General features: G+C 43.3%; 2 protein-coding genes across 6 annotated transcripts in view; one reads left to right on the top strand and one right to left on the bottom strand.

Moving 5' to 3' along the window:
- Positions 1-10,711, top strand: part of KCNAB1 (potassium voltage-gated channel subfamily A regulatory beta subunit 1) — a 420,781-nt gene extending 410,070 nt beyond the window's left edge. For all 3 annotated transcript variants that reach the window (XM_070466535.1, XM_070466537.1, XM_070466536.1), the window contains exons 13-14: positions 3,135-3,223; positions 7,771-10,711. In XM_070466535.1, coding sequence (XP_070322636.1) covers positions 3,135-3,223; positions 7,771-7,860 — 179 coding nt within the window. In that variant the 3' untranslated portion in view covers positions 7,861-10,711. The remainder of the gene's footprint in view (positions 1-3,134; positions 3,224-7,770) is intronic.
- Positions 10,712-11,330: 619 nt separating this feature from the next.
- Positions 11,331-24,799, bottom strand: SSR3 (signal sequence receptor subunit 3). 3 transcript variants are annotated; one of them, XM_020889954.2, is made up of 5 exons: positions 24,590-24,799; positions 23,280-23,406; positions 18,780-18,878; positions 14,559-14,690; positions 11,331-13,498 (listed from the first exon to the last, which is right to left on the bottom strand). In XM_020889954.2, the coding sequence occupies exons 1-5, from the start codon at positions 24,720-24,722 to the stop codon at positions 13,432-13,434; spliced, it is 558 nt and encodes a 185-aa protein (XP_020745613.1). In that variant the 5' UTR covers positions 24,723-24,799; the 3' UTR covers positions 11,331-13,431. The 3 variants fall into 3 exon arrangements, with proteins under 3 accessions (XP_020745613.1, XP_070322639.1, XP_020745614.1); XM_070466538.1 differs by lacking the exon at positions 24,590-24,799 and adding an exon at positions 24,422-24,490; XM_020889955.2 differs by lacking the exon at positions 24,590-24,799 and adding an exon at positions 23,628-23,803.
- Between the last annotated feature and the right edge of the window lie 1,587 nt (positions 24,800-26,386).

Here is a 26,386-nt window from a genome sequence, read left to right as displayed (position 1 = left end):
TAAAGAGTCACAGAAAGATGGAAATGGAAGGAGGTTTTGGGGGGGGAATACCATTTACCTAAGTATATGTATGACTATTGCTTTAACCCTCTCTTCTAAAAAGCAAAGATTATATTTAATGTGATTAGTTAGCATCCCTAGAGCTTTAGTGACTGCAGTAAAAGGTATTAGCTGTTGACCATCAGCAAGTTATTTAACTTGTTATCACTTTTATCATCTGCAAAATGGGTATAATAGTATGTATCTTGCAAATGTGTTGAGTAAAAGGAAATTATGTATGTAAAGCAGAGTAGGCTCAGTAAGTAACTAGTGAAGAATGAAGATGATGATGGTTTTGCAAAGAATCAGACACCCTGTGCTGAAACTCCGTCCACTCTTGGCCATCATATATGGTCAGAGGTATCAGTTCAGTTCAGTTCAGTTCTGTCGCTCAGTCGTGTCCGACTCTTTGCAACCCCATGAATTGCAGCACGCCAGGCCTCCCTGTCCATCACCAGCTCCCGAAGTTTCTCAAACTCATGCCCATCGAGTCGGTGATGCCATCCAGCCATCTCATCCTCTGTCGTCCCCTTCTACTCCTGCCTCCAATCCCTCCCAGCATCAGGGTCTTTTCCAATGGCCAGAGGTATAGGCACAGAGAAAAACACCTGTTCTTAAACCATAGCCATAAATATGGTTGTTAAGTGGTAACATGAAAGTGAGTATTGAATATCACTCCGAAAGAGACAGAAGAATACTGTCTTTCTAAAGAGAAAATCTTTACAACATTTAGACTTTCACTAAATGTCAGATGTACATGACTCTTTACAGAGTCCAAGTTTAAGTTAAAACATACTTTTTTTCCCTTTTCCTCCCTCTGTGTCCCCAGGTGTCTTTCTTGACTGTCATTTTTTTTTTCTTTTCTTTGGAAACAAGTAGTTTTGTTTTTAACCACAGAACTCTCAAGAAGGAAATTATTTCCAGGCATGTTACTTTTGATCTAGAAGAAGTGTGGGGGAGGGGAGATCCTCTGGCAGAAAACAAGCTACTTGAGCCCAACTGTGGGCTGGTTCCCACGTCTCACATCTGCACGGGAGCCCGCATGCACACCTTGTTCATAAAGAGGCACTCTGGATGCGCCTGTGGGTGACACCTGATTAGATGCTGATTATCTGGTGCTGGCCAACCCTGCCCAGTGAGTTCTATGCCCGGCCGCCCACGGGGGAATCAGCTGCTGCTGACAGCAAGTAGTTTATGGGCAATAATTTTCCCAGTGCCCTGCTTTGCCCTCAGAACTTCCACAAGTGCCAAAAAAGAGTTCTAAGTGCACAGCAGGAAATAAAGCAGCCAAAAACAAAAAAAAAAAGCTTGGGATCACTTGGCTTGTTGCCTTCATCGGGCATTATTTTGCCCGTGTGGAAGGATTTAGTGATTGCCTTAAAAGGTCTGAGCATGGTAACAGCTTAACAGCAAAAGTTGGTAGTATAGCCTGAGCAAATGGGGGGAGCAGAGGTCTTACGGGATGCCCATCGATTATTCACTATCAGTGATTCACGCCCCCATTTACTCAACCAACATCTAATAAGCACCTACTGTGTGCAGGTGCTGGGCTGGGTGCTGAGCATCCAACTGCAAATAACACACATCTCACACACTCTGGTAGACAAGTCAAGAAGTTAATGGATAATTTTAATACAGTGTGATGATAAAATGTGTTAGTTAGTCACTCAGTCGTGTCTGACTCTCCGTGACCTCATGGACTGTGTAGCCTGCCAGTCTCCTCTGTCCATGGAATTCTCCAGGCAAGAATACTGGAGTGGGTTGCTATTCTCTTCTCCAGGGGATCTTCCCAAACCAGGGATCGAACCTGTGTCTCTTGCATTGCAGGCGTATTCTTTACCATTTGAGCTACCTGGGAAGCCCAATTGAGAAGGGCATGGTGGAGGTGGGAGGAGGGAAGTAGCGTGCAGGAGTGCCAAACCCAGCCTGGGACTCAGGGAAGGCCTTGGGAGAAGGCTGTGCCCATGAGGAATTCCAAATGATGAGTAGATGTTAATAAGGCAAAGGCACATTCCAGACCAAGGGGACCGCTTGAGCCAAGGGCTGGAGGAGGAGAAACAGAGCATGATATTTGGGGATGGAGAGGATTCACGAATAGTGCTGCTGACACACAAATGTCAAGATAGGGAGTGAGGAGACAGGAAGCTAGACCAGGGATCAAACCCATGTCCGCTGTGTTGGCAGGCGGATTCTTAACCGCTGGACCACCAGGCGAGTCCAGAGGCTTATTTTAGAATGAGAGAGATTTGCTTATGTTTTCTTGATAAAGAGGAGGAGAACAGTAAGAAATAAAAAATCTAGGAGAACAAGAGAGGAAGAGAATAATGAATCTAATCAAGTCCAAGAAAAGGCAAAAGGAGTGGGATCAGCACAGAGTTTGGCTTTGAACAGACATGACCCCACAGCCTCTGAAACCGGAGGGTGTGTGTGTGTGTGTGTATGTGGACTTGGGTCGGTAGGCAAGTGGGGAATTAAGGGATATCCTACGGAGGCATTCAAGTTTCTGCACTTAAGGAGAAGGCCAGGTCATCTGCTGAAGGCGACAGAGCCAAGATCAAATAGGGGTTTAAGGGCAGAGGCTGCTACAGGTAAAGGCGGAGTGAGGAGTTAGAGTATTAGCAAGAGAGATGATCTCCATGAATCTCATGTCAGGAAGACAGGGAGTCCAGACAGGGCTGACAGGTCAGTGGAAAGAAAGGATCCAGATCAGATACCCAGAGTCTACAAGGACCCCACTTAACAGATGCGGGGAAAGTGACAGCGTGAATGGGGTGGAAAGACAGATGGAAACAGGAATCCGGACGACCATCCATGAGCTGTGTCCGGTGTCTTCAGGAACAAGGCTGTGTTTCTGGACTGGATGCCCCACTTGTAGGGCAGAGGCGGCCTGAGGCCACAGGTCACATGCGCGGATTCTACCAAGTCCTCCATACGACAGGGGGCGCTGCTGAGGCCCTAAATGCCGGAGCGCACCTCCACCCTCCCACAAAGTTAACACGTTTTGGTTGAGACAGAGGAACCTGCAGATAGCGTTTGCAAACTCATCAACAGTCAGAAGTGCTTGGCCTTGCTGACCCGGTGCTCTCTCTTCCCAGCCTGGTGCCTGAGAAACGAGGGTGTGAGTTCCGTTCTCCTGGGATCATCCACTCCTGAGCAGCTCATTGAAAACCTCGGTGCCATTCAGGCAAGTACTGCAGCCCCCACCACCCAACTCCAGGGAGTCTCCTGGTGCCTTTGAGGATGCCCCAGGCAGTGCGCTGGCCCCGCCCGACCTTCATCGTCTCACAGCTGAGTGGCATGACAGCTCCTGATACAGGGAAGTGGGGAGAGGAGAAATGGGGACAAAGGCAAAAGAAGCCACAGAACTTTCACAGCATGTGAATCCCGGGATGTCCTCTTCTTTTAACAGTCAGTCTCCTCCAGGCTTATTTCTTGGGACAGTTTGTGTCTGTGGACAGTGTGTTCTAAGACCCAAGCACTGTTACACTTGGCAACTGGGTTCCCAGGTCTAAGCATGAAAGCCTTCCCTATAACTGGCTTGAAATGGAGCTGCCATAGGACAATATGCATAATCATGTATTCGCTTTTTTCCCCTACAAATTTTTATTGTCTGTCTGCAGTATGCCAAGCCCCTCCTTTCTGCTCTCCTAGTATCCTATATTCCTCTCTCCATCTCAGCACTTCTGTAGTATAATTGCCTGTCTCCCCTGAGGTCAGAGACCTGTGTCTTTCTTGCTTCTCCATTGATTTTCCAGTTCCTAGGACTCCGTGGCTCCTAGTCAACTCAACTCAAGAAATGCCTATCAAATGAATGAATATTTGCCACATCGAAGACAAATCGGCTCAGAATTCCAGGATCACCTCTCCCTAATAGCAGTTTCAGGAGCATGCACCCCTACTCCCCCCCCTGCAGGGATTGCCAGGCCTGGATGGTGCCTGCAGTACCCAGGAAGCCTGTAAGGGCAGCAGGAGGGGAAGAAAGAGATGTCCTGGGAGTCCTGGACAGGGGTGGGGTTGGTGGCTGTGGTGACCATCCTGTCCCGAATGGCCACATTTCAGTCCTGAGCCTGCACCGTGCTCCAGGGGCCGCAGGAGTGAGCCCACCCACGACTCTTGCCACAGCTGTCACCTGCCCTAAGAGCTAGAGCAGTGTGTTTTTTTGCTCATTGGGTAACAGAACTAACAGCTTCTCCTCTGCCCACCTTTCCCTGAAACCAGTACTTAGCCCTGCTACCTCTCTCAGAAGGAAGTAGATGGAGATGGGGACAAACTAGATTAAACTTAAAATGTTTTAAAATTCTTTTGAAAAACAGCCCTGAATATGCTGGAGATAAAGGTGCCGACCTCCTACCCACCATCCCCTTTCTTAGGTCTATGCAGCTGGGTAATCACCTTTGCCTCTCTGGTTCTGAGAAGCCCCCAGACCCACAACTCTTGCTGGATTGTGGGGTTCCCCGTCTCTGCTTGGGGAATGATCCTCTTATGCAAGTCACTCCCATCTTCTCTTTATGTCACTTATGCTTTGGGAACAGATACAGGCTACACAATGAGGACGAGGAAACAGAGGAACAGTCTATACACAAAGGAACTGAAATGCAATCCAGTGATTTCAATTCCACTAATATATATTGAGCAAACTCTGAGAGATAGTGAAGGACAGGGAGTTCTGGCATGCTGCAGTTCATGGGGCTGCAGAGTCAGAACGATGGAGCAACTGATCAACAATACATATTTAGTGCTTATTCTGTGTCTGGCACCATGTTAGGCAGAGAGCGTTCTGAGATAAGTACAGGTCACTGCCCTCAAGAGTTCACGGGCTGCCTGAGAAAGAGTGGATTAGGCAAGCTTGCTCTGTAGCCAGCACTGGGTACACCACAGGAAAGCAGACACACATCACCCAGCCTTCAAGGAGCTGACATTCCAGTGTCCTCTCTCCCTTCCTACCCCACCTCTCGTGAGCCCAGCACCAGAGATTCCGCCCTTGGCAAGCTGTGACTGGACCCCTCCGTACAGTGAGAGTAGATTGGATGGCTGGGGGCTCCCAGCAGTGGTAGGAGAAATTGAATAAGAGTGCAGTGTCTGGGGCTATAAGAAAGGAAGTTTGTAATGGGCAAAGGAAGGCAGCTGCTCCAAGGAATGAGTGTGCCTAAGGTGAGCATAAACTGGAGGGGCATTTATCAATCAGAGCATCAACACACGAGACTGGAGAGAAGCCCAGCTACAGGCAGCCCTCCGGCACAGGTCCCCATCCTCCAGCCTTACAGCCCCTCTTGAGTTCCCCACCACCTACTCAGAGAAGTCCAGGCTTCTCAGCAGCTGGGCCAGGGCTCATCTCCCCCGGCCCCCACCCCCTCGCTTACCTCCCCCAGGATGTCCGAATCCCCAGAATAGTGGTCCTCCACCTACAGTGTCCACCACCCCCTACTGCCAAACCCTGCTCCATCCCCCAGGTCCAGCTCGACAGTGACCCAGTTCTGGGAGGACTTCCCTAATACCTGCCAGCCCCGCAGTGCCGCCCAGACCCTTCTTCACCTCCGAATTGCTAGTCACAATAACACTATGCCTGCAAAGCTGCTAGCTCGTGGGATGTTTGTGTGATCTGTAGATGAAAATGTTTTGAAATAGTTGCCAACATTAAAAAATTGGGCAACTTCACATAAAATGCTGAATGTGTGACTTCTCTTGAATATTTAGGTCTTGTGTGTGTGTGTGTATATATATATATACACACACATACACAAACGTGTATATATACACATACATACAAGTGTATATATACACATACATATGTATACATATATATATTTCATGTTTTATTCAAGTACTTTTATGATTTCACTTTTCTAATGTTTAGATCTCTTATTGGTATAATAAATGAAGAATCCTTTTCCTCCCACGGCTAACCCACTAGATTTTAGACACAAAACTTCTGACAAGTCCAGTTTCTAGATTTGAGTTTCACTGTTGTGTCTCACTCTAAATGGCACAATAGTTTAGATCCTCTGAGGCTCCAGAGCTGGTGGGAAACCAGCCTCTCCTTTAGCTTCAGAGGGGAGAATGTTACAGACCAGTGAGGAAGGCGCTCTGCCATCCAGCCAGGCCCTGCGGGTTCCGAGGCGAGCGCTGAGACAAGGTCACCCTGGCCAATGACTGAAGGGTGAGGCTGAGACGCAGAGTCGGTCATTGGGAATGTATTTCACCACGGTCTCCACACAGGGTCAGACTATTCCTGCAAGAAAGCCTGCCTTTGTCTCTTGTCTTGTGGTGTAATGCGTGCCCTTGGCGCACTTCGTGCAATAAACATGAGCTGTCCCCAGATGAGCTCATCCTTTCCCAGGGCTTCAGGGAGCATGACTGTGCAAATAACTTGCAAATTCTCAACTCCAGTCCTGCAAGCCACCTCTCCATGGCGTCCTACAGCACTTTAACCTCAGCATATCCACCGCCCACCCGCCCCAAACTTCTCATGCTCCTAACCTCTCCTCCTGTGGTCTCTCAACAGTTACCTACACCAGTATGTTCCTAGTCACCCAGTCTTGAGATCACCGTCAGCCTCCAAAATCTCTCTCCGAGTCACTCTTTTTCTCCTCCCCCACCACTGTCTTGCCAAGTGCTGCCACGGTAAAGAATCTGCCTGCCAGTGCAGGAGACACAAGACACACGGGTTCCATCTCTGGGTTGGGAAAATCCCGTTGAGTAGGAAATGGCAACCCACTTGAGTGTTCTCACCTGGGAAATCCTATGGACAGAGGAGCTTGGCAGGCTACAGTCCATGGGGTCACAGAGGCGAACATGACTTGAGTATGCACACGCTACAGCCTAGTTAAGGCTCTTAGTGTCTGGCTGTGATTGGAGTATTTCTAACATCTGTATCCCCTTTCAATCTCCTTCCAACTCATCCTTCAGAATACGTCCAGGTGTCTGGTGTGGTCATTCCCAGCTGAGAAGTCCTGAGAGGTTCCCCACCACCTACTGCATAAATTCCAACTCCAAAAAACAGCATTCAAGGCTTCACTCTTTACAACTTCCCTATTCCCATCATCTCCACACCTCCCATACTCACACTCCACTTGTATCACCCCATTCAGACTTCACTTCATGCTCTTCCGTCAGCCTGGGATGCCGGTTAACCTGTGGCTCTCCTATACCAGGGTTCTGCCCACCAGCTAGAATCACAGTCTCTAGACCCATGCTGTCCACTACTGTAGCCTCCGGCCACACGTGGCCATTGAGCATAAGGCAGCTAATCCAAGTGGAATTAAAAGTGTAAAACGTACACTGGGTCTGAAAGGCTTAAAAACATGCAAAACATCTTAATTACATTCTATACTGACTACAAGTTCAAATGATATTTCAACTCTAGTGGAGTAAAATGTGTATTAATTTCACCTGCTTCTTCCCACTTGTATTACTGTGGCCACTAGAAAATCTAAAATTACATATATGGCTCTCATTTCATTTCTACTGGACAGAGCTGCTCTAGGTATTCTATATTTCTATGACAACCAATAAATTATGAGCACCTACTAAGGGCCAAGCACCCTTACAGGCTCTAGAGCTGCAGTGTGAAGAGACAAGGCCTGACCTTACGGAGCTTCCTGCCTGCTTGGGAAGGCAGCATTTGGTGGTGATTTGTAAACATAGCCAAATCTAGATGATGCCACTCAACATTTAGTACAAAAATCAAGTACCAAGTACTGACTACATCCTTTGTTCTTCTTGTGCTCTCAGGTTCTCCCAAAGATGACATCACACGTGGTAAACGAGATTGATAACATATTGCGCAACAAGCCCTACAGCAAAAAGGACTATAGATCCTAAGGCAGTGCATGGGCCCCAAGGAGCTGCCTGGGTAAAACAGGTCTGTACAGGATGGTGTTACTAGCCAGTGTTTTGAATCACTTAGCAGCCCACCACTCAACCTCTAGTGTCCCTGGATTCTGAGGTGTCTGCTGTCGCCACCACTGTGCACCTAAAATTATGAACATACCTGAAAACTCACAAACAGGAAAATCCATTCTATTTTCTTACCTTGGACTGGAGTCACCTACATTGCTCTGTACACCTCATGTTTAGGCAAAGTTAAGTATATGGCAGGGAAAAGACATATTACCTTCAGGCACGGATATATTACAAAATCCACAGATTCGGTGTGGATTGCATCAGAAAGAGGAGGCTATGTTCACTCAGAAGTCTTGCTTGAGAGAATCAGATGAAACAATTTTACTGTATTTTTTTTTTCTATTTGCACATTCACGTTGTTTCATAAATTACCATCTGCTTTCATTACCTTTTAGCGTTGCTTGGCCTCAGAAATGGCCCTGTATAGCAGAATCTCCAAAGTGTCTGTTAGGATTCTAATAATATGTTCATTTACATGGAGAGACGGTAAGAGGATGAAGACCCCCATCTTTAACTAGAGATAGTTTGGTTAATTTATGAAAGCAAGAATTACACTAATACAGAAGCTTTGCTTTGAATAAAATGTACCTGCAATGAAGTACTCATTTTTTTCTACATTTTACTAAAACCTGCTTTATACTTTTTGACTGCTTGTAGGCACAGCTTCTGCAAGTTTAAATATTTGAGCTTTAAAAATAAATATACACATGCTCACTTTTGTAAGTAAACCTGTAAAAACATCCAGAAAGGCAAATGTTTGCTGTTCAATTAGCACTGGGATTTTACAGCATAATGCTTGGTGTTTTTAACATGAAATTAAATCATGGGCTTTGTGAAAATGCTGCCACTACTCAACATATGCTGGGTAAAGTAACACACCCAAAGAAAAGCAAATGTTAAAGAACTTCCGACTCCATAATCACACTATGTGCATTAAATTATACGCATGAAACCTCTTTGCATGGATTAATGGGGCCTAGCCTTGTGGCACTCAGCTGAGGTATCCAGCCCTGCCACTATTGGCTGCCTACCCTCATGAATATACCACTAGAGAAAACCTGAGTATATTGTGTGTATACCTGTAAGGAGTGAGAAAACTTTTTTCTAGTTTGAAGGTGTATGTCAAGGGGGGAGGTCCTATATCTCTATTTGGACACCTGAGCATGTACAAAATTCTAATTTAATTTACTGGCCAACAGGTCCACCCAAGTAGAAATCACTGAAACTTACAGAAGAAGTATACTATCAGCTTAAAATGCTATTTTCTGCCATCATTTCCAGATATGTATTTCATGGTTTTCTAATCTTAAAATGTTAGTATGAAATACCAACAGATTTTCTTTTTGATTACTATTACCTGTATTCTAATAGAGAAATAGTCTGGGGTTTTCTGTCCAAAAGTATCAGATTAATAATGGAAATGGGTCATTTTTCAGTTGTTCATTGTGTGTTCAATCAATCCAGTGAACTACTGTATGCATAAATGAGCTGAAGTCATTTAATTGGAATTGCAATTTATTTGCTTTGAGTAATAAAAGCATACATGCATTTAATCTCACAATTAGTTTTTATCTGGTCTATCACTAGAAGGTCATATATATATATATATATATATACCTTTACAAAACAGGCAGTAAGAATCTAAATAAAAATAATGCTGGCAGGTAAGCCTCACTGAATGATACCTAACAGAAATAGCTTTACAAAAAGATTTAAATTGTAACCCAAACTTTTCTTCTCTTAATGGATAAACTGATTAGCTACTGAAGATATTTCTCCTTGGATTTTAGAAATATTCGGTACTAAGGTTAAACGTTCTCAAACTCATTTAAAAGAAACCTGTAGGGACTTTGCTAGTGGTCCAGTGGTTAAGAATCTGCCTGCCAATGCAGTGAACATGGGTTCAGTCCCCGGTCCAGGAACTAAGATCCCCCATGATGCGGAGCAGCTAAGCCACGCACCACGGCTGAGGCCTCACACTCTAGAGCCCATGCTCCACAACAAGAAGCCACTGCTCTCTAACTAGAGAAAGCCTGCAGGCAGCAAAGCAGACCCAGCACAGCCGAAAATAAAGAGATGTCATTATTAAAAAAAAAAAAAACTGCAAATTAAATCAAACAAACATTACTGCTTGACCATGGGAACATACAGTTTAATACTCAAATCATCTGCCATGGTGAATATACTGGATAAATACAGTTCACAATTTTATCCTTAAGAAAAATTTCCATGCACTCTCATTTTCTTCTCTTTTCTGGAAAGACTTCCTTGGCAGAGAACATACCATTCCAAAGGGTAACCTGGGTGGCAGCCAGCCACATACCGAAACTTCGGCCAAGGGAAATAAAAGCTAGCAGCCCTGTGTCTGGCGTCCCACTTTGAGAACTGCCACTTCGTCTTCATCCGTGGTGTGCACCAGGGGTCACTGGAGAGATGTCAGGGCTTTGACCGGCCTTCACCAGCCTTGAGCCCACCCTGCTCCTTGCCAATGAGGAACCCAGACCTGATGATATTAAAGGACTCGCCCCAACTCATACGCAAGGTGATGGCAGAACGAGGCCTGGAATCCAGTATGTTGTGCTCCCGTCTAGAGGTCTTTCAGGGGTGCTTTTTTCCTTTAGCTTTAAAGTGAAAAGTGTTTGACTTTTTAAGTTAAAAAAGCTTGGCTATGGGGACTTCCCTGGCGGTCCAGTGGCTGAAACCCCTCGCTTCCAATGCAGAGGGCTTGGGTTTGATCCATGGCTGGTGAACTAAGATCCTTCAAGGCTTGCGGTGCAGCCAAAAAAAAAAAAAAAAAAAAGCAAGACCTTTCACAAGAATTTTGAGTATAAATCCAACCTCCGTATTTGTTAACCTCAAACTTGTTTCAAATTATTCTAGCCAAGTTAGAATAATATACCAAATAGGTCAAGCAGTAAATTTTTACTGGCTAAGAATTATTTCAACCCAAGTTCTTATTAAGTTATAATGAATAAAGAAACTAAAAACAGGGAAATGTAAAATGTTCCAGCACTTATCACAAGGGGTGTCAAAACTGGAATTAAATCACTCTGAATCCCAATTAGAGTAAAACCTCTTTAATTCTCCTGGTGTTGGATATGGGGTATTTTTAAGATAAAAATTCTACAGCTGGTTTTTACCAACTAAGCCAGATCCAGTACATCATAATTCTGTGCGCTAGTCCTTCCAGATGACGGGGAGAGGAATGGGGGAAAGGTTTTGGAACTCCCAACAGTAAAGCACTGCATGGCAGGTGCTTAATGGAAACTGTGGAACCATCAGAAACTGATACATAGAAATTTATCTAACAGTACAGAAACTATTACTATGATTAAAAACAGAGTGCCATAGGAAAAAATCAGAAACAAAACCAGATTTTGCTTCCTCACTTTCCTACAAATTATTCAGTTTATTAATTCAAGAGACAATTTACTAAGAATGTTAACACTGATGCCCCTATTTCGGCCCCCCATCTCAGGTATCCTGTATTATAACACTAATTTTTTCCCATCTGTACAGGCACTGCCATCTAGTGGCAATTTTTTACCTGCACGTTAAAAATTACAGGTAAAAAATTGGCCCAACTTTGGTAACAAATAGTAAATACTGGTGGCTTGTTAAACAGTCATTTTGTCAAATAAGCAAATACACTTGGTATAAACAGCAGGTCACCAGTCAAACTGTTTGACTCATTAATCAACAGGGGAAAAAAGTTGAAACATAATTAATTCTTATGTGCCATACTGACACTTTTGCAGGGTACTTCTGACTTTCCCCCCATTCACTGCATATCATTCAGGGATGGCACAGGTAACAGTGCACCAGAGCAAAGTAAAGAGCTGCAGACTTCTAGAAGCCGCGACCAACTGTAATCCTCAGCTGAAAACAGTGATGATCTGGGTCACTAGGCAAATGTACTCCCAGCTCACTTTCCTTCCAGGTTCTTAGGTGGCCTCCCCAAACTTCTAACAGATGGAAACAGAAGATGAACTCCTGGTGAGTATCTTTCTATAAGCAGTGAATGCAACATTTACCTTAAATTTAGAAGTGGAAACCAAATATTAAAGTTAAGATTAGAAACTGGGAACATATTTCCTTGGAGGTATTGCTTGTAGAATGGGATACCCAAATGTAAAGTTCGATCCCTGAGTCGGGAAGATCCCCAGGAGAAGGAAACCACAACCCACTCCAATATTCTTGCCCGGAAAAGTTTCATGGACAGAGGAGCCTGGTGAGCTACAGTCCATGGGGTCACAGAGTTGGACACAATGTAGCGACTAAACAACAAGAACAAACTGCTTATAGAAAGGTACCGAATGTGGTCAAAAGCTAGTATCACCTGTGAGTCCATAACCTTTTAAGTGATGAAAAGTGCTGTTAGAAAAGCTCAAACTTTTTCAAATCATGCAAAAACAATTACCTGTAAACACACTGGTTAAAAAATGCAGGAGACTGCTCTTGGCTGAACCCACCAGGACTGAAGAGATCAGTCTTTTGTTTACAACTGATGGGAACTTGTGGACTAAAAGGTCAAATTTATGAAAGTCCTCATGGAAAAATGCTGAGCAGTACCAAAACCACTGTAATTCCTTGGAGAGTTTTTAGAATTCCAGAACTAAGATCACAAAAATTACTTTGGTCTCCTACACGTCAATATTCAGGAAAGAGACTCTCTTACTCAACATTCCTCCAGTGATGTGAGACCCTGGTCAAGAGGAAACAATGATTCCGTTCTCTTAACAGGTCAAACCAACATGGGAGGGTTGAGCTAAGCTCCCTGGACACCCACCCAGGGCTAATGCTACAGAGCTGAACACTGTGTGGTTTAACCCCAGGGGACAACTCTCATATGCCTAGGTACTATTTTTAGGTTATTACCTTGGCTGCCTTTCTTCTTAAAAAAAAAAAAAAAAAACCAACAACACAACTTTTCCACAAGTTTCTCTTCTCCAAGTTGGAGAAACCATGTTTTAACTGAGTTATTTCAAAGTCAGAGACTTGCAAGCATGATGCTTCTGTTCAGTCCCCCGGAGGGAGACGATTCATTCTGATATTTATGGTTCAAAACAACAAAAAAAAAAAGTTGTAATATTGTGCTTGGAACACAGAGAACCAGTTATTAACTTCTCGCTACTATTATAAATAATAACAGCTCAGTCCAGGTTACTGTGACCTCTGACAAATCCAGGAAACAAGTTATTTTCTCCTCTTGTGATTATAACACATTGCAACACTTTTTTGCCTTTTAATAAATGTCCTGGTACTCTGAGTTTCCCTTTCAATTCATTTAATTTCAACAATCTGTCCCAAAAAAAAAAAGAGCCAATAAACAAATATTGAATTACATTTTGTTGGGTTTTTCAAACTCCATACTTATACAAACAGCTTGCGTGTCTTCCACCCTGACCACCCTGCTACTTTTCCGCACACCACAGGCCACCCACGGACACAAAGTTTGTGGGGAGGAGGGGGTGGCAAAGCTGAGGCAGTCTACTTGGAGCCAGTGGACAGGAGGGCGATGAGGCCTGAGGAAGCACTCATGGACAAAATGTAGTTCCTATAAGAATTCAGTGTTAAGGAAAAATCAACCCCAGATTGGTTTTCAACAAAACAAAAAGAACCCACCTCCTTGGAATGTACTGTTTCCCTCCTGACACACTGTCTAATGACAGTAATGTGCAGTCCCATTGTCTGCAAATACAATTTACCAGAGAGGAGACTATAAAGAATGAAGAACATTCACAGGAAATATGTTCCCACAGAAAACACTTGAGACAAACCTAGGATGCATGATCACAAAGAAAACATCTGAATTCCATTTAACCTTCAGCAAAAGAGCTGATCAAAGAACACAGCGAGGAAGAAGAGGCTTGATTTCTTTACCAACCCCTGCACCAAGAGCAAAGGAAAAATAAGTTTCCCTTGTCCATCAGTGTTTTGGCTACAGCTGGCCTGTGAAAGCAAGGAGGTTCACAAAGTTTGCAGCCACTCTGTCTAAGGGCTAGAATGTTCGGGGCAAATCACTCCAGTATTCCCAGAAGATAAAAGTTGGAGAGTATCCGCTATTTTATTACATCAGAATCTCCTACTGTTGAAAATTTGGCTGCACATTCCTGGATAACACTTTTAATAAATTACCTTAACAAGAGAAGACTGATTCTTGCCCAAAAGCTCAATTTAAGAGCAACTTGAAACACTATTAAGCTGTTATGAAATGTGCCAATGTAACTCCACTGGCTATCCACCCGACCCCAAAGCCCCAAAGTACCAGCAGATACAGGGCTCATGCCAGGAGCTGTCAAAGAAGGCAAGTTTGCTTTGGCTACTTAACTTAGCCATATTTGTCTTTTTTTAACCAAGCAGGTACACATCATCATACATGTAAGACTGCTTTGCAATACTCATTATTTATCATGAAGTCTTGATCATAAAATTAAAAGAACTTCAAATCAAACCAAAAGCCTTTAAACATCCAGAAACATGCCTAAGGTCACAGTGCTTATTAAGGGACTGACTCCCTTTGCAGTTTTTGTTACCAAAAACCACTCAGACAAATAAAAACCAAAATGAACTGTTTCTAGACTTCTAAAAAGGATAATAAACCTTTAAAAGGATACACTGTGGGGTTGAAGTTCTTCAGTATAAAGAAGGAAGCAACAATGACCAAGACCAGAAATAGGGTGTTATTATAGAAGATGGAAAATGTTGTAGCTTCATAATCAGCAACTTCATTCTTCTTCCACAAGATTCTGTGGACACAGAAACAAGTCATTTAGTTTTTCAGTAGGCACTAAAAATGTTAAATACCACACGGTTCAAGCTCATTGTAAGATAAGTTCTTCCTTAAGTGTTCTGGGCAGAATATTAAATTCAGTCAGCATTGTCCCCTTTATTCTACTAAAAAAGATATTTCACTTTATCGATGCTCAGAAATTCCCTGGTGGTCTAGTAGTCAGGATTCAGTGCTTTCGATGCCAGGGCCGGGGTTCAGTCTCTGGTCAGGGAACTAACGTTTATCGATGCTCAAGCAGCTGGGTATATTACATTTTTTCCCAGCAGTTTAAGCTTTGGAGGAAGGAACTGATTAATCACAATTAGCTTGGTTTTATCAGCAACCAAAATAGGCATCTTTCTCTAGATACTCACCGAAAACAAACTATTGATTAGCAGCCTGAAAGGGCCTCCTCGGCCGTTTGCAGGCTTGAGACTCTACAGTCTACACAGCTCAGCCTTTGATGTTACACCTTAAGACAAGCCCATGGACAAAACCAGCTGTGGCATCACAGAAACAGACTTGTCTGTGCTCTCTTTAGCCACCTTTACTTAATTCGAACTAAGAATCTGCTTGATCATTAGGAGGATTTTTACTCCTATGAAACCCACCTACTTTTTACTTAATCCACTTTTCTTTTACCATTTCACAGGGGCAAAAGGAAGTTCCAGGGTGCCTGTGAATAAGGGGATCTTTATTCTCCTCAGTTAATTAACTTTGTAAAGCAATTTTTCAAAGAATAGGTAGGTTCTAACCTAGTAATGGGATGTGAAATCAACTGAGTGGACCCACTGTTCAGGAAAAATTACTGAGTGAGTTGTGACCAACATGTTAAAAAAACATGAAATAGGAAAAAAACAGAAAAGTATCAAGTGTATCAAATGCAATAGGGTGATAATTTTGTTCTATGGAACATTTACATGTGTGTATGTAAAAGTATTTGGTCAAACAGTAAAATATTTTTACTGTGGTTCTTTATCTAAAAGGCTCAAAATCACTGCCATTGATGCTTTCTCCCCCAGAAAAATACATTACTCTGGGGCCACATGGTACCCCCAACTAATCCTAAGGCTAGCACAATGGCTAATGTCATTGTAACTGCCCTGTTTTATTGACCAACTGTTGTAATGCAAAGTCAACAAGCATGGCTATAAAGGAGCTAAATGAAAGGTATTAGCTCCTTGTCTTCATTGGAAGAAATTTGTGGTTTCTAATATATATGCCATGTTTCCTTGCTTCTGTGGATACCATCAATTTAATAAATCTTAGTCTACTGTAAAGTTTGGGAGAGGTGAAGGACCTTACATTAAATGCAGCTATCAACTATAAAGCAGCTTCTGATTTCAGAGAAGTTTAAATGTAAATTTAAAAAACTACATGATTTGGAATTAATACAATGTTCCATTTTATCAATGATCAAAGAAAACACCAGCCTGGTCCAGAAATGTCCACAGTCTCCACATGGTTTAATGCTACAAAACACTGTTTTTAAGACTTTGGGACAAGACCCAATGAAGACAGGCTCCTTAAATAGGCTACAGGCATGACTTTACTGTTGGCAATTAAATTATCCTGCTTCTACCACAGCGCTTCTCCCAAACTCCCTGCCAAGCCCTGAATCAGAACTAACTTCAAGGTGTTTTTCATGAAAGAGTGGTTCAATCGTCTAGGCTGTCCCAGCTCCCAAGGGCCATGTGTTACATGGGGGTATACCCAGTTAGGACTGTCGGGCAGCTCTCAGAGCTTTTTCTAGTCCAGCCATATCCTGGTTTATTTCGAAGGTTAGGACTCCCAGTCCCCCTCAGCAGCAGTGGTTCTGCCAGAGCCTCACTGGTAAGAAACCCAGTTTGGGAGAGCACTTCTCAAATAGTCCTTTGTCCAAGGAGGACTTCCTAAAACAGGAGAGAAGCGGAGACCATACTCAACAAGTCTTACAATCTGATAATACTGAACAATGGACCATCAGTAAGTCAAGGAGAAATTACATTCATATCCTGGGACAAGCATTAATGAATCTGATCCCCCTCTGCTAGTTTTCATCCTTGCATACATGGAAAAGCAGTTCCAAGTGGCACATAATCCATATTCCAAATGATTGTAGATGGAGCTTCGAGAGAGATCCATCTGGGTAGAAACATGCCAATAAGCTTTCTCCTAAATCTCTCGGAAGCAACTAGTCTTTTGAGAGAGAAAAAACACTAGATCTTAAAGGGAGTTGTGGATCCAGTTACCGTATCAATAAAGACTACAGACCTTGGTACAACTGTATCCAGTGTGGCCTTTGTGAGAGGCCACAATTACAAACAGCACAAATTTCTACTGATGACAAGAACAGAGACTTTATAATTTTCTGATGCTCTGAATTTTAAATATCAATAAACCTCCACTTCACCCTAATCTGAAATATCTGATCCAGCCAATAGCAAAGAGGCTTCATTTCCGATCCCAACTGATCTGCTGGTCAAGGCTACCTTTCTACCATGCTGAGAAAGATTCTGAGACACATCCCAGGACAAAGAGCAAGTACCAGACCAAATCAGGAAGTCTGTGGTGGGCAGAGAAACCCATTTGCCCTCTCTGATATAATTAGTCATCTAAAATCTCTAAGACTTGTAAAAGCTTATAAAAAGCATTTTGAAATTTGGGTAACTATAAAGTGCACTCCAATTTAAGAACCACTGTTCTAATAAAAATTGTAATTCAATAAAAAGGTTTAAAAAAAAGTGGTCTAGATTCTCTAGTATCTATCCCTATGCAAAAATTTGTGATCAAAAAGTTACGCAGAGCCAGAAGTCCTTAGGGCTGCTCCCTAAAAAACAGGCCTTTGCTCTCGGGACTTTAATAGTGTTCCTTCAGTTTTATGAAGGATTCAAAAGACATAATCACTTCAGTAATGTTTTGGTGCCTGTCCAAAACCACTGTAGAAGACACTGTTCATTAAGTTACTCTGTGTCCCTTAAGTAAGGATCCACTTGATAAAGTCCATCCAAGATTCAGTGCCAGGAAAGTTTCTCTTCAGAAGGACATGCCTGCTGCTTCTCATCCGACAATGAAAGCTGGATGACCTCAGATGTACCCTCTGACACTTGGAAGCTCGGAGCTAGGTTCTGTGCCCAACTGCTGTAACTAACCCTGAGGTCCTCATTCATCCACCTCTTCTTACTTTTCACCGGTTTCTGATCTTTTACAATTGTACTGCTTTGTTTTATATGCAATTTAATATTGTAAGTCCCCACAAAGTCTTTCTGGAGCAAAGTGGGATAAAAATTCCATTTCACAAAGCACCTTATGGACACTAAAACTTAAAATCCATGAAAACAGGCTCAGCTTGTGACTTTGTTAAACCATCTGGCAACTCTTAAGCTCAAGTTTACTCCATCGTTCAGAGACTTGTATTCAGACGTCAGACTGTTCATTAGACTTCTAACAGCAGCCGGCAGGAAAAACTGGGGATGGTGCTAATAAAGATGGCAAAGAACTGGGCAACAGGAGACAAACCCAATTCTTTTCTTTTTCCCAAACAATGCAGATGACCAGCAACCAGATGTGGCCAGGGAAGTTTAGGAGCAGAAATACCACCACCTAGAAACGCTTACACAGAACACAGTGTAAAAGCCTCCAGACACAGGGGTCAGGTGATCCCTGAAGGTCACGCAGCTCACGAGCGGCGGAGGCGAGCGCTGCACACAGCTCAGCGCGCTCCTAAACCCAGCAGGGCAGGGCAGGGCAGGCTCATGTCAGACTGCCCGATTCTTACCCCGGCCTGACACACCCTGATCTGTGACCGTGGAGCAAGCTATCCCAGCTTTCTGTGCCTCAGACTCCTCAGGCGTAAAGTGGAGAAATCAACAGTACCTACCTCGTGGGGGGTCCTTGGAGGAAAGCATCTGGTGGTAATAAACGCTCCGAAAGTCAACTATCCTCATTACCACAACGTCTACAGCACCACCGTTTCTCTCAGACAATTCTGGTACCCACGTTCTTTAAGCAGAAACCAAAAGAGCTTTATTTTCTACAAACACCCCTCTTTCTGGTTACCACAAACACTTGGAATAGGGAGTCAAACCTTTCATCCTTTTCCTTCCGAGACATCTTTCTATTATCAGCTTCAGAGAGTTTCCGAGTCACTTCTTTGGAGACAGCATCTTCCCTCTTCTGTGCTACTCTGAAAGGAAAAGAAAAAAGTCTCTACATGCTCCAGGAGTGAACACTGCTCTCTCTCAGAAACACTCTGTACTCCTGAGCTTGTACTGGCAACTGTGTCATACTTTACATTTCAAGAAAACAAGCTGGACAGAAAGTCCCAAGCTTATTACACTGTACTAGCCAAAAGAGAGGGAGTTCAAGGAACTTCCAAGATGTGGTTTATTAGTGGTGTGTTTCGAGTTCTGCTTAAAGGGAGAATTTTCCAAAGTTAGGTATTTAACATGGAAATAACAGTCAAATGCTATTAGCACAATTTAGTTATGAATCATTATAGCTCCACTCGATTTTAACTCATAAATTAACTGTTCCACAAATAGATTTGTTAAGGCACTAGTAAATGACACATGATTTCAATTCCAGTATATAACCGGAGAGAAAACTAAGCGTAGCGAAATCTAAAATCTTAAAGTAAAGCTTTTAACTCTATTCAAAAGGGGAATATCACTAAAAAGAAATATTACCACCTGGTGAAGGACTGACCCTGCTGCTGCTGCTAAGTCGCTTCCATCGTGTCCGACTCTGTGTGACCCCATAGATGGCAGCCCACCAGCCTCCCCCAGCCCTGGGATTCTCCAGGCAAGAACACTGGAGTGGGTTGCCATTTTCTTCTCCAATGCATGAAAGTGAAAAGTGAAAGTGTCGGACTCTTTGCGACCCCATGGACTGCAGCCTACCAGGCTCCTCTGCCCATGGGATTTTCCAGGCAAGAGTACTGGAGTGGGTTGCCATTGCCTTCTCTGAAGGACTGATCATAGCAGTTTGTGAAATAAACTACCGGTTTGAGAGTTGCACCAAGAGATAATATGGAATCAGTCAGAAAAGGCTGAAAATGTCATTTGAGAAATCAGATAAGAATATTTAGTGATGAATCAGATAAAGAAAAAAAAAAGACACAATCCTAAAAAAAAAAAAATCTATGAGATAAATTTTATCAGATGCGGTTGCCAGTGAAAGAGAAGATAAAATTTAACCTATGATGAAATACAAAAGCCTCCCAAAGATTAGACATTTAAATTTGATGATTTACTTTTCATAATATAGGACAAACTGACTACCCGTGAACATAGAAAAAGTAATAACTGATCACAAGCAAAATATAGCAATTATCTACAAAGTCTCACTAAGAAAACTTTCAACACAATACTGAGATGTAATAAAAGCCACAGATGTAGACCACAGAGACAGATATCTGTTCAATCCATGTTCCAATCCCTCATTACTACACTACATTAAGTTCTGGTCAGTGGACCAAGGAAAACTGTGGAAAAATCAGGATGGATTCCTGAAAAGTCCAAGATCATGAACAGCAATAGTTTTCAACCTTCAACCACATGGGCTTCTGGGCTACAAATTAAGCCATTTTCTACGCCAGAGGATCTTCCTGACCCAGGGATCGAACCTGCGTTTCTTGCATCTACTACATTGGCAGGTGGATTCTTTACCACTGAACCTCCTGAGAAGGCCCAAATTTGGGTTGATTTTATCTATCTCTCACTCAATAATCAAGTTAGAAGTGACACTGTTAAAAACAAAATCTTTAGTCAGCTTTGACTAATGTATTTTTCCACAAATTGGTAATTGGAGGGAGGAAAGCCAGTTAGAAAATAGGTAAAAGGAAATAGGTTCTGAAATGTAAAGAAAATAGCAGCTAAGGGAGCAGGTAGCTATTTTAAGAGCTACTTTAAGACACTAAATAGAACGTTATAATGCCCTGCTATCCCTGGCTCATTGTATTAACGTAAAATTCTGTTCTGCAGGCAGAGACTCTCATCTCTTAATCTCCAGCAAATCCAAGGCACTCACTAAATGTTTCTTGAACTTCACATAAGACTGCTTTTTTCTAAGAAAGGCCAACTGGTAAGAAATGGACATGGCTTAGAGCAAAAATCTTTCTTAGCTGAGCAGAGGGGGAAAACACACACGTATGTACGTACACACACACACACACACACACACACACACACAGGGGGAAAACACACACGTACGTAGACACACACCGCCCCCCCAACTGTCAGGATGCTAGGACATAAGAATAAACTATTTTCATAACAGCTGGTTCTAGGCGTGTCTCAGACAAGCAGTCAGTCATCTGTCCTGAAGACACTGACCCAGATAACTAACTTCTCTTCTATGTCTAAAATTCTGTACTTGCCTGAAGAGACACTGACAACTACGCTGTAGGTTTATTACAGCTCGGCCCTACCCTCCATCTCAGTGCTCTCAGAAAACAAATCTCTCATCACTCAATGCCTGAAACAGACTGGGGCAAATCCAGGGGCCCAGCACCCAGCCAAATGAGATTAAAAAAAAAAAAGTCTTCATAAACAACTTAAAAATCATACCATCTTAAAAGAAATTCCTACGCGCTCTCTCACCTCCAACCTCTCCGACACCGCACACAAACATTTATTACATGCCGATCACCATGCTTTACATGTCGCACGTACCACATTTAATCCTGACCATCCCAAGAGGTACTATTACTACTCCCGTTTTACAGCCCAGAAATCTGAAGTGTCAAAAGATAAAATGCAGGCCCAAGGGTCTGCACTTCAGAGGAGCAGAGTGGGAACTGGAATACAGACTATAGACTCCGAAACCATTCCCTCTACCACCAACACCTACCCACACTCAGCATCTTGCTGGCTCTTTAAGCCTTAACAATCTTACCAATCTGGAGTTTCTCTGTCGGTAGCAATATTTAATATTAAACCAAAACAATGATGACTAAAATATAATTCCACTCAGAGATCCTATTAAGTCAGTAAATGTAATTGTTAGTCATTCAGTTTTGTCCAATTCTTTGCAACCCCATGCACTGTAGCTCACCAGGCTCCTCTGTCCATAGAATTCTCCAGGTAAGAACACTGGAGTAGGTAGGCATTCCCTTCTCCAGGGAATCCTCCCTATCCAGGGAATGAACCCAAGTCTTCTGCATTACAGGCAGAGATCACTGAAATTTCACCGAACTAAACAAAATGTATCACTAACTATCGTAAGAAAAATAAACAAAGGACATGGAAGCTGTGCTCAAGAAGCGGGAAGTAAAACTGAGGGGAAAGAGCATGATTTTTGACTCCAAAAAGGTGAATGAAAAATTATATGTAGAACAAGTGAAAAAATGCTAGGTCCCAAAGAGACCAAGGTCCAACGGAATCACAAAGGATGGCTCATGCAAAACCCACTCTGAGGACTTCACTATATCCACAGAGGGCCATGCCTCATGAGGACAGCCCAGGACGGCAGAGGCCGAGATGGGCTGAATTCTGAAATGGCAGCTGGTGAAGAGGGGCTGCCAAGCAGGGAGACAACAGAGATGACCTGGATTTAGCTGTTCCAGCAACTGTCAGGCACAACCTAGACTCCTACGGATCCAGGACGACAGTGGGGAGGCTTACAATAATCCCCGTTAACTGAGATCATCTCAAGGTGTTTCTGCTCCTCATCACCAGAAAGTCTGACACAGGAACAATAAAGACAGCTAGGATTTCTCTGGAAAGGATTCCTAAGGCTTAAAATCACAGACATGTAAGAATGGAAAGAAAGGGAGACGTTTCTAAACGAGGGAGGGGAGGAGCCATGCTCAAAGGATGACACGAGGCTGAGTTGGAAGCCCTAAGCCCCAATCCTGAAAGACGAGGCCCGCCTGGTAGGAGGCAGAGGAGTCACATTCCAAGGGCCTGGGGAATCTGGTTTTAACACTTCTAGAAAAGAGAATGCCATGAAGAGTTATTAGGAGAGTGACATGACAAAATGAAGGAAGAAACAGAGGAAATATGGTGGTCTAATTAGCATTAAAAATGTCAGGGTTGAGTAAAAGAAAAAAGACCACTTCTTTCACATCCAAAAATTCCACATGGAGAGTCCAGAACAATTCTTTCCAGAATTCCATTTGACTTTTAAAATGTTAATTTACTTGGTGGGTTTGCTTTTCTGAGCCCCATGATTAAGGCTAGTACTTAAGTGTCCTAATTCCAACCTCAACACTCACTTCCATAGCAGTGTTAGCAGCACTGTCTCTGCTTTTCAGTTAGTTGCTATTCCTTCATATCATCATTTATGATTACATATTTTGCAATCATATATACATACCCCCCAAACACACATACACATATATTTCCAATTAATCCAAATGTACATACACATCTATCTCCCCCAAATATAAACATATATGTGTATATACACACACATATATCTCAAATTAATCCAAATATACATACACATATCTCCCCCCAAATATACATAAAAATGTATCTCAAATTAATGTTACCAAAACACACACACACAAATGGTCTTTCAGAAGTCACCCTACTATATAAAAATGCAACAATATTTACTTTCACTTGAGAAATATACTTACTTGTGCTTGAGAACAAATTTCACATTTTTGTAAGCAAAGGCTACCAAGTAAGTGCTTACTAGGGTCATCACACTATACAGAACAGCAGACTGAATAAGATCCATATGCCATATTCGCCAATATAGCCCTGAATTAAGATAAAAGGGGGTGGGGGAATACAAAAAGAAACAAAACATTACCACCCTGGTACAGAAACCTGCTGAGTTATTAATAATTATAGCTAAACCTGGTAAAATACAGCCCGGATCAGGGAATCCAATACAGTGTAAGAAGAACTTCATAAGTGTGATATCCAGTAAAAAGTCTCAAGTGTTTCTAGTTCAGAATACTCGAAAAACATAACCTTACTATAACTAGTCCATGATGAGATTTCTGCTGCTTCTAGAATGAGAACTTCGGCTCAACAAAATCACGATTCAGACTTCAAATTTCATTCTTCAGGGTACTATCACACGAACTACAAGTCATTACGAGGCTCCACGTGTATTCCCAAACCAGAGTTCACACGCTGACGTGGCTGTTATCTGAAATCGAGGCAATGCTCAGTGCGGTCAGCGAACCATGTTAATTGCACGCTGGGTTTTATAAAGTCGGGAGGGAAAATACATCTGGATCTGCCCAACAACAGCGCAACAATGTAGTAGAGAGGAAATTGACATTTGGGATTCCTAAAATCTAAAAACAACCTTGGCCAAGGCTGTAAAGTTTCTCCATTCAAGTAAGAATTCTAGAATTGCCTAACAGAATTATTAAAAAGTTTAACCACAGTAGAGCTTGGGACTTTGGCACTGGTCCAGCTTCTTTCGGAAAATAACGTTCTGTGTGCACCAGTTCTAAAGCTACACTTACAATTCAGTGCGAATGTTAATGTCTCTAACCTTAATTCATGAGTTTCTCCAAAGTAAGTAAAAAGTTTAAGATCTCGTAACAGCAAACGATAGTTATACAGGGCGAGGGGGTAGGGGGAGAACAGGCGATATGCCCGTTAGCATCACAAGATCCTAACCCGGGTGTTGGCTGAAATACAGATTTGAGGCCGCCATCGCAGAAGCAGTAACTCACAATCCGCAGACCCGAGGCCCGGGAATGAGCTAGCCTACTTTTACAACGTGCTACAATGCCTTTCCTGGGATGCCACCCACCACGATCCCGGACAGATCACGGAGGCCCACAGAGGTTGCGTGCAACCCCCCGTCCAGGGGGAGCTGGGGGACAGCGCGGGCTCCAGCGCACGCCTCGCCCTCCGCACGGCGCTGCCACGTCCCCGCCCAGCCTAGCCCGGCCCAGCCCGTCTCGCTCCAAGCGCTCACAGATGGGGATGGCGGACACGATGAAGGCGTTCCCGAAGAAAAGCGCCGAGGACTTGGCCGAGAGGTTGCGGCTGAAATCCTGCAGGAGCAGGTCCTCCTCGGACTGCTGCTTGGGGCCGCCTTTGGGAGCCATGGTGGAATCGGAGCCGCGAGACGCGCGCGGAAACGGGCGCAGAGCGGGGAAGAAGCCACCGTCACCGCCTCAGCAGCCACCGTATCCGCCAACGACCAGTCAGCGCAGCGCGCGGAGGCGGGACCGGGCTTGGAACAAACATCCGCAGGATTGGCCAGCCTGGCACCACTTTGTAGGTTTCTCCGGCGTGATTAGGCAGGCGGGCCAGACTTCCGGATTCCTAGCCGGCCACGTGACTCGTCACTTTCTAAGAGAAAGCCGGGACTTGTAGTTTAGTGGGCGCTATTAACAAAACTTTATTAACATTCTATTTCAAAGATGCTGATAGACTCCTGCTTTCCAAGCCCTGAAAATTCCAAAACATGAACCTCTTCGTCTTATGGTCATTCATTCATGGAGTGTATGGTTTAACTGGCTCTGTGGGTAAGCAGAAGATATTAAGAGATGGCAAGAATACACAGAACTATACAAAAGGGCTCTTAATGACCCAAATAACCACAATGGTGTGATCACCCACCTAGAGCCAGACATGCTGGAGTGCGAAGTCAAGTGGGCTTTAGGAAGCGTCACTACCAACAAAGCTAGTGGAGGTAATGGAATTCCAACTGAGCTATTTCAAAGCCTAAAAGATGATGCTGTTAAATAAAGTGCCGCACTGGAAATGCCAAGAAATTTGGAAAACTCAGCTGTGGCCGCAGAATTGGAAAAGGGCAGTTTTCACTCCAATCTCAAAGGAAGACAATGCCAAAGAATGTTTAAACTACCGCACAATTGTGCTTATTTCACATGCTAGCAAGGTAATGCTCAAAATCCTTCAAGCTAGGCTTAAGCAGTACCTGAACGGAGAACTTCCAGATGTTCAAGCAGGATTTAGAAAAGGCAGAGGAACCAGAAATCAAACTGCCAACATCCATTGGCTTATAGAAAAAGCAAGAAAATTTCAGAAAAATATCAACTACTTCTTCGTTGACCCTGCTAAAGCCTTTGATTGTGTTCAGTTCAGTTCCGTCACTCATCATGTCCAACTCTGTGTGGACCCCATGGACTGCAGTACGCCAGGCTTCCCTGTCCATCACCAACTCCACACAGTCAAAGGCTTTTGCATAAATAAATAAAGCAGAAGTAGATGTTTTTCTGAAACTCTCTGGCTTTTTTGATGATCCAGTGGATGTTGGCAATTTGATCTCTGGTTCCTCTGCCTTTTCTAAATCCAGCTTGAATATCTGGAAGTTCACGGTTCACATACTGTTGAAGCCTGGCTTGGAGAATTTCTAACATTATTTTGCTAGCATGTGAGATGAGTGCAATTGTAAGGTATTTTGAGCATTTTTTGGCATTGCCTTTCTTTGGGATTGGAATGAAAACTGACCTTTCCAGTCCTGTGGCCACTGTTGAGTTTTCCAAATTTTCTGGCATATTGAGTATAGCACTTTCACAGCATCATCTTTTAGGATTTGAAATAGCTCAACTGGAATTCTATCACCTCCACTAGCTTTGTTGGTAGTGATGCTTCCTAAAGCCCACTTGACTTCACATTCACATTCGACTGTGTGGATCACAACAAATTGCAAAATTCTAAAAGAGATAGGAGTACCAGATCACCTTATTGCCTCCTGAGAAATCTGTATGCAGGTCAAGAAGCAACAGTTAGAACCAGACATGGA

Source organism: Odocoileus virginianus, chromosome 4, assembly GCF_023699985.2.
Source record: "Odocoileus virginianus isolate 20LAN1187 ecotype Illinois chromosome 4, Ovbor_1.2, whole genome shotgun sequence".
Taxonomy (NCBI): domain Eukaryota; kingdom Metazoa; phylum Chordata; class Mammalia; order Artiodactyla; family Cervidae; genus Odocoileus; species Odocoileus virginianus.
Note: the sequence above shows the minus strand (reverse complement) of the source record. Positions and strands in the feature narration are given on the sequence as shown.

Excerpts from the sequence above, each read along its gene's own strand:
- SSR3 (XM_020889954.2), bottom strand. The coding sequence starts at position 24,722 with ATGGCTCCCAAAGGCGGCCCCAAGCAGCAGTCCGAGGAGGACCTGCTC. Across the intron at positions 23,407-24,589 it reads CGTGTCCGCCATCCCCATCT|GGCTATATTGGCGAATATGG; the intron begins GTGAGCGCTTGG and ends ATCTTAATTCAG. Across the intron at positions 18,879-23,279 it reads AAATTTGTTCTCAAGCACAA|AGTAGCACAGAAGAGGGAAG; the intron begins GTAAGTATATTT and ends TTTTCCTTTCAG.